Source organism: Lonchura striata, chromosome 18 (assembly GCF_046129695.1).
Source record: "Lonchura striata isolate bLonStr1 chromosome 18, bLonStr1.mat, whole genome shotgun sequence".
Classification (NCBI taxonomy): domain Eukaryota; kingdom Metazoa; phylum Chordata; class Aves; order Passeriformes; family Estrildidae; genus Lonchura; species Lonchura striata.
In genome coordinates this window covers 13,688,904-13,697,337 of record NC_134620.1, presented here as the reverse complement: position 1 = coordinate 13,697,337, position 8,434 = coordinate 13,688,904, and the positions used below count along the sequence as shown (strand labels likewise).

The window sequence follows — 8,434 nt, the reverse complement described above, 5'->3', positions numbered from 1 at the left end:
AATGGTCACAATAAAGACGAGTGGTCAGAGGGGGTCTCACACTTTTGTAAATTCTGCTCCATTTGCGTGTTGGAGTTAATCATCCAGTTGCAGCGTGTTGCCTTCAGGGGAAGGCAAGGTGACCTTGTTGCAATCGGGCCAACAACACACGCTAATACCAATGCGGTGGACGGTCGAAAGGCCTTTATTATCTCATCTCATGGGTTTAAATAGTCTTGGGGGACTTTGCTACGTCAGGGGGGGTTAGTAGGGTCTCTAGGGTTAGTAAGGAGTGGAAAACTACTGGGTTAGGTGTGGTTACGTGTTGCAGGGTGAGGGGGGAAGAGTTTTTCTTTCCATCACATCTCGAAATCTTCCGTTCGCCTGTCCCTGTCTATTACAGTAGAGTTAGCTCATGAAGTCCCATCCTTCTCGTTTTTCTCTCTTCAGTCCATGTTGCTTATGCTCTTGGGGCTGAGATTTGGATCATTTATCGTTGCTAGCTAGAGAAGGAATTGCTTTATCTGCAGAACAGAGCTTACAAACACGAAGCTCAGAACTTCAAAGCAGCACAGAACCTGAAGACGAGCAGCGCTGCACCCCGACGCCCAGGCACAGCGCTGCGGACGCGGCTCGACCAGCGGAGCAGAGCCCCGTCCCGCGTTTCCCGGGGCCCCGTCTCCCGTCACTTCCTCGCCGCGCCGCCCCCCGGACCCGCCCGCGCGGGGCCGCTGCGGCCGGCGGGCGGCGCTGCTGCGGCGGGGGGCGGCCATGGCGGCGGCGCGGCGGGTGCAGCTCCGAGCGCTGCTGCTGCTGCTGCTGCTGCTGCTGCTGCTGGGCGCGGCGGGGCCCGGCGCCCGGGCGGCGCGGAGCCGCGGGGCCGACCGCCAGAACAGCCTGCGCCGCGCCGCCAGCGGCCTCTACCAGGGCGTCAGCGGCCTCTTCGGCGAGGACAACGTGCGGGCCCTGCAGAAGGTGAGCTTGCTGCTCGCCTCTCTCCTCCCCGGCCGGCTTGCCGAGCGTCTCCTCCCTCCCCAGCGCTGCTGCGGCGCTGGAGCGGCCGCGGCCTCGTCCCGGCGCGCAGCGCTGCTGCGGGCAGGGAAGCGGGAGGCCAGGCGTGCAGCAAACGGGGGGAAATTGCGGCTAAACGCTGAAGTGTAGGTGGTGCGAGTGGGGAGACGCGCAGGGCCGCCCGCTGGCCGGCTGAAATCCCGGCTGTCTGCAGCATCCTGTGCTGGGGGCATCGGAGCTCGCAGGGAGGCAGGCGAGGGAGGCCAGGCGTGCAGCGAGCTGCGGGGAAATAGCGGCTAAACGCTCGAATGTAGGGGGTGTGAGGTGGGGAGACGGGCAGGCCGGCTGAAATCCCGGCTGTCTGCAGCATCCTGTGCTCGTGGGGCATGGGAGCCGTGCGTTCCTCCGTGCCTGCTTTCCTCAGGCAGCAATAAATGCTGTTGGATTGACCTCTGAGTACACCTGAGACTGCTGGGGACATCTCTCAGTTGCTCGATAAAACTAATTCTTTGGTTTGCTTTACTAGTTGTTGGTCATAGTGTTTTCTCTAATCTTCAAAACGATAGTAAAGCCAATAAAGTGCATTTTTAAATCTTGCCAACGTATACATTTACATTCCAAAATACCTACAGTAATGATAATTGCAGCGCATAAATTCATGATTCACGGAGCTAAAAAAATTTCAGATTTACCATTTTTACTGTGGGGACTACGAAATAATCTGCAATTCTTGCTTAATTAATTATAATTCTACTCATGGCAAATAAGTCTCAAAGTATTATTTAGGAATTGAGGATTTTTTTAATTTTCAATTTTATTTCTCAGTTTTTCTCAAGGTTGACAGAGAGGTTTGTGAATGGGGTGGATGTATTAATGGACACATTCTGGAGAATATGGACTGATTTGTTAGATGTTCTTGGAATTGATGGTAAGTGTGATGCCTGTTCACCCTTGAACTGTCTCAGCCTGTATCAGTGTTTACAAGCGAATGGGAAAACAGTTACATTTTATCATGCTGCTTAAACATCCATCAGTGGTGTCTCTGCTTCACATGGCTTTGATTTTCCTATTAGTATCTTCAAACAAGAAGACTGAACCCCACCATTCCATTTCTGTATGTGTATCTACAGGATGTGTAAAGAATGAATTACCAGTCACGGCTGGTTCCTTGGTGTCATCATTAAATGGATTCACACAGCCAGGAACAGTGCAGGGAAATCAATGAGGACCAGAGAAAAGAAAAATGCAGTTGAGAGCCTTTAGAATGTAGCTTTGACAAAGCAGGATCTGCAGCCCCAGTATGAATTTTGACCTCAGGCTCTACAGTGGTTTGTCTTTAAAGAGCCTTTAGCACCTTTGCTGGATTGAATTCAGTTGAATCGCTGGAGCTGAGCCAGTGGTTTGAAGAAGGTTCATCCAGAACTAGGTGAACCAGCTTTACCCTTTACTTTAGAAAACACAGCCGTGACCCCACTGCTGTGGGGATTTGACCCTTTGGAGCTGTGCTCATGTGTTTGCCCCGTGCCACCTTCGGCCCACGCTCATTAACACCCTGCACATTTCCCTTTGTTTTTCAGCCTCCAACTTGACTCATTATTTCAGCCCAGCAGCGATTGCCAACAACCCGACCCGCGCCCTCCTGCTGATCGGTGCCATTTTACTGGCCTACTGGTTTTTATCTCTTTTCCTTGGATTCTTCTTCTATCTGCTGCACATGCTGTTTGGCCGCTTCTTCTGGATCGCCAGGGTGGCCCTGTTCACCCTGTCCTGTGTGTACATCCTGCAGAAGTACGAGGGCGACCCGGAGCACGCCGTGCTGCCCCTCTGCTTCGTCGTGGCCGTCTACTTCATGACGGGGCCGGTTGGGTTTTATTGGAGAAGAAACAGCAACAGCAGCCTGGAGGAGAAGATGGATCACCTGGATAGTCAGATCAGACTGCTGAACATCCGCCTTTCCAGGGTGATCGAGAACCTGGACAGGGGCAGCGAGCAGTGAACCCGCCCCTGCTGACCACTCTGCACCAGCTCTGGAAAAATCCTAAGCACTGTCTCATCCGAAGTTACAAAGCAACAAAACATCACATGGTAAAAAGTGTGCGAAGTTATAACTTTTCATCATGTCTAAGACTTAATTTATCTAGGTTAAACACTCAGCCGTTAGACTTCTAGGAGAAAGAAAAAACCATTTACAAAATTCAGCTGTATATTCAGAGTTTTATCCAGTACTAGAATTTTCTCAGTAGATAAACGCTTACTTTTACAAGCATTTAAAAACATCTTTTGTAAAGTTTTTATAAAAGCAAATTGAGTAGTCTTTCAGATATTGAAATTGAGTTAAACATATGCAAATTTGACACTAACAGTTAAAAAGAAAAAAAAAAATCTCAAGCTACCAAGCACTTCCATTGAGAAGTAACTGCTGTGGGTCCATATTTTTTCTTCAGAGTTGTGAATGTTTTTGTGTTTTTGTTGGCTTATTCCATTGCCTTGAAGTTGCCTTTCATAGAGTATCAGATGAGGAATTTTCTGGTATCCAGGCCAAAAAATTCACACCATAGCTTTTAACAGGAGGTGGGGAATGAGGGAGAAGGAAGATCTGAAGTCCTTAAATGCCAGTCCAATGTGAGGAAGCACACGTGTGGCATTTTATCATCGCGTTTCATCCCGAGAACTTTAATTTGTTAGTGTCTGGAAGGAAATCTGCTTTAATAAATTGGCACAGAAGGAAGATGTAGTGTGACAAATTGTAATTCATATTCAATCTGCACAGTGAAGCATTTTCCAAGCTTAAGTACATAGACTAAAACATGTTTTTTAATCTCAGGACCCATGACCCTTCTCAGAAAAGGCAGCAGATAAAACACGTGCAAATGTATTGTTGCTTAAAGCTTTCTCAGGACCAATCAGCGGCAATAAATTACCTTCAGGAAGATCTGGATTTTTTTCTAAAATTACAATAGTTTTCTAGGAGCTTTTTGCTTGAAGTCTATGTCCTCATTAGGTTTTGGGAAAAGCGAGTCACCTTTCAGAGGAAGGTGTAGGAAACGGTTCTCTTTCAAAGCCGAGGAGCTTTGGAGCAATTTTATTTTGCAGGATTTCTGTATTTCTTAGAGCTAACGAGCTTGGTAGGGCATCACTGGCTGTGCTGGTTTACTGAAACAAAGGTAACCTCAGGGAAGGAAGTCTGGGATGTGGTTTCACCTGGAAACATCAGCACCCAAGCACACAGAGGTGAGGAGGGAAGGGAAGCACCTACCCCTAGTGATGAGCACAGTTCTGATAGCACGAGGGGTAGGATGGAGCACAGCTCCATATTCCATAGGGTCCAAACGAACAACTACATCAAAAAAGGCAACAAAAATTGGTCTGGGATGGGGCCTGGCTACCAAGGAAGGGAATGAGGAGGAGGAGGAGGTTCCCCAGGTGTGCCTGCCAGTGCCAGCTCTGGTGGGACAGGCTGGAGCAGCTTGAGCACAGCTTGTTCTTCCACTGGGCAAAGCTGGATGTGATGCTTAACTGAATGTAACTGTGGGGTGAATTTATTTTTCTCTTGATGCTGAAGTTTAATGTTCTTGAAATATGTGTATTACTTGCCTAACCTCTTTGGGTCTGTGTGTGGCATTTCCATGGGGGTTATTTTTAAATCCATGTTAATGGCCTTTACTCCTGGTGATCACTTTGGTTCAACACGGTTGAAGTTCATATGCACTTGGCACGGTTGGAATGTGGTTTAATTTTTTATGTCACCTGTAAATCCCCCTGCACCCCATTTATTAACAAGTCCATGGTTTAGAGTTGTTAAATAACTGGTTGTCACAACTTAAAAATCTTTCCTGTGATCAGATAGGGACTATGGCAACAAATAGTCCCTTTTGTCAAGCTGAAAATGTAAATTACAGTAAATTCCTTTTTTCAGCTCATTTTCCATAGTATTACAGAGTCTTCTCTGTAGACTCAGTTCTCCCTACTGTTGTGCACAGAGGGCTGGGCTGAAACGCCAGCCTGGAAATTAGGAATTGACTAGTAAAGCTTGTCAGGTCTTGATGTGTTTTGCCAAATTCGAGACCTGAGGACCAAAGTTTGCAAACCTTGCTCATGTCAGTGGCTCCATCACCTCCTTAGGACAATGTGCATGGGTCAGTTTGCATAGATTGTATTTTGTGTAATCCATATTTAACGTTAAAGTTGAAAATACTGAACATTTATATATTAAGAGTTGTCTATGATAAAGATTTCTTTGAAAGTATTATATAAATGTTAATTTGGATTACAGTTTCTCCCTGTCTCACTCTAATAATTTATCTTAGTTTTGTAAAATCAGCCCTCCTATATTGATACTCTTTATTTCAATCACCCTGCTGCTTGAAAAATGATATTTTTATAATTACTTGCATCCCATGTATAGCAAAATGTTATGTGAAAAGCAGTATATATAAAATTGGGTATTTTTAATCAGTATTTTTCCCAGCACTCAGTTTTCACATTAGTCAAATTCAGAAGTAATGATTTTTTTAAAGCACAATCTAATCTTCAATATATATATATATATATATATATATATAAATACATACTTTAAAAATGCTCTGTATTTTTAAACATGCACTGTAGTGAAAGCGCTTTGGGGACATGAACGTGATATTGTATTTAATCTCTTTCAACTTTTGTAAATACCTTTTACAAGTGTTTTCCATACTGGACCATCTAGTTAATCCATGGAGGATTCTGCTGTTTTTTAGAAACCCGTGCCAGTGGCTGCACTGCTTTTGTATCCCATAGAGCATCTCAGAGACAGTCAGGGCTCTGTGTCACCTGTGGGTGACATCTGCAGGGGTGGCACGGGACAACCCTCAGCAGTGTCACTGTCCCAGGGCAAGGATGGCACGGGACAGCCCTCAGCAGTGTCACTGTCCCAGGGCAAGGATGGCACGGGACAGCCCTCAGCTGGCACAGGACAACCTCAGCAGTGTCACTGTCCCAGGGCAAGGATGGCACGGGACAACCCTCAGCAGTGTCACTGTCCCAGGGCAGGGATGGCACGGGACAACCCTCAGCAGTGTCACTGTCCCAGGGCAGGGATGGCACGGGACAACCCTCAGCAGTGTCACTGTCCCAGGGCAGGGATGGCACGGGACAACCCTCAGCAGTGTCACTGTCCCAGGGCAAGGATGGCATGGGACAACCCTCAGCAGTGTCACTGTCCCAGGGCAGGGATGGCACGGGACAACCCTCAGCTGGCACAGGACAACCTCAGCAGTGTCACCTGTCCCAGGTGGGGATGGCACAGGACAACCCTGGTAGCTTCAGCTTTTTGCTGTGACTTCATGGAGCTCTGCCACGGCCACGCCCGTGGTGCCCTGCTGGGGCACGGGTGACACAGGGACAGCCCCACCTGGCTGCTCCTGCAGGACAGATCCTGCTCCTGGACCTTCCTGTGCCCGCTGGAGAGCCCATCCCTGTGTGAGCAGCTGGCACAGGCGCCGAGGATGGGTCTGGCTGCCCGGCATCGGGAACTCACCGGGGTTCTGAGGGATTTCACCTGCCTGCTCTGGGAGCCAACCTCTGCAATCCTGCAGTGTTCCCATTCCTGAAGGTTTTCAGCTGCCTGCTCTGGGAGCCAACCTCTGCAATCCTGCAGTGTTCCCATTCCTGAAGGTTTTCAGCTGCCTGCTCTGGGAACCAGCCTCTGGAATCCTGCAGTGTTCCTATTCCTGAAGGTTTTCAGCTGCCTGCTCTGGGAGCCAGCCTCTGGAATCCTGCAGTGCTCTTCCCATTCCTGAAGGTTTTCATCTGCCTGCTCTGGGAGCCAGCCTCTGGAATCCTGCAGTGCTCTTCCTGTTCTGGGAGCCAGCCTCTGGAATCCTGCAGTGCTCTTCCCATTCCTGAAGGTTTTCATCTGCCTGCTCTGGGAGCCAGCCTCTGGAATCCTGCAGTGTTCCCATCCCTGAAGGTTTTCAGCTGCCTGCTCTGGGATCCTGCAGTGCTCTTCTCCTCTGGCAGGGCACTCCTCTGGACGCACACCCCTGTAGATAGCCGATGTGTCCTGTGGAACGTGACGCTCCCCGGTGGTTTGGGTGTCAGAGTGCAGTGTGCACACCCGGTGTAGCTCACTGCTGGTGGTTTGGGTGTCAGAGTGCAGTGTACACACCTGGTGTAGCTCACTGCTGGTGGTTTGGGTGTCAGAGTGCAGTGTACACACCTGGTGTAGCTCACTGCTGGTGGTTTGGGTGTCAGAATGCAGTGTACACACCTGGTGTAGCTCAGTGCTGGTGGTTTGGGTGTCAGAATGCAGTGTACACACCTGGTGTAGCTCAGTGCTGGTGGTTTGGGTGTCAGAGTGCAGTGTACACACCCGGTGTAGCTCACTGCTGGTGGTTTGGGTGTCAGAATGCAGTGTGCACACCCGGTGTAGCTCAGTGCTGCTGGTTTGGGTGTCAGAGTGCAGTGTGCACACCCGGTGTAGCTCAGTGCTGGTGGTTTGGGCGTCAGTGCAGTGTGCACACCCGGTGTAGCTCAGTGCTCTACTTGTAGCTCCTCCTTCACGTCGTGGTTTGCTTCTCAAGACTCGTCGTTGCATCGTCGGTGTGGAAAATAGACCAGTATCAACCTTAGCTCTTTGGTGGTGTACAAGTGTTTTAAGTGTGGTTTGCCTCACATACTGATCTGTATTTGGCAGCTAATGGCGTTAAGTGACCATGAGTTCTCTTTGTCTGGGTTGGAAAATAAAAGGTTTTATTGTATCCGCATGTATTTTAAACTTTTTGGATAATTCCATCGACCTGTGATGACAGCACATGTAAAAACCGATCTTTTCCTTTTATTCAGAAGTTATATTTGCTGTGGTAGCACTTGTTGTTGGCACTGATGGTAGTGATTTCACATCCTGTTTTGTACATCAGGTTTTATGATTACAGTGTTTAAGTTTGTACAACTGTTTATGTAAAAATGGTTTGGTCTGAAGAGACGCCGTGTGTTCACTTCTGATCCTAGACACATACGAGATCCTACTGGTAATCCTGTTAACTAGTTACAACTGTACCAGACTTATTTTTTACAGAGCTTTACATGCCTTTATTTATTCCTTTATTGGACCATCCAAACCATGTACTCCGTAGTTCAGTATTTGTAGACCAGTTTCACAAATCAACTTAAGGTTAATTGTGGCAAAGCTTCGAATAAATGTTTACTGAGACTTTGCACTGAGCTGCGAGCGCCTGGTGAGGCTCTGAGGGGTGGGAGGGGAGCGGAAGGGATGGGGATGGGAAAGCATGAGGTGGGATGGGAGGGAAGCGGGGGGAAGGAATGGAATGGGAGGGGAAGGGATGAGGTGGGATGGGAGGGGAGGGGAAGGGATGGGAAGGAATGATGTGGGATGGAATGGAATGAGGTGGGATAGGGTGGGATGGGATCCATGGGGTGAGGTGGGGTGGGAAGGAATGGTGTAGGA

At 48.6% G+C, this 8,434-nt stretch overlaps 1 protein-coding gene across 1 annotated transcript; it reads left to right on the top strand.

Moving 5' to 3' along the window:
- The first annotated feature begins 724 nt into the window (after window positions 1-724).
- On the top strand, window positions 725-8,190 carry BRI3BP (BRI3 binding protein). The gene is made up of 3 exons (XM_021532804.2): window positions 725-954; window positions 1,816-1,918; window positions 2,568-8,190. The coding sequence occupies exons 1-3, from the start codon at window positions 751-753 to the stop codon at window positions 2,984-2,986; spliced, it is 726 nt and encodes a 241-aa protein (XP_021388479.1). The 5' UTR covers window positions 725-750; the 3' UTR covers window positions 2,987-8,190.
- Window positions 8,191-8,434: the final 244 nt, after the last annotated feature.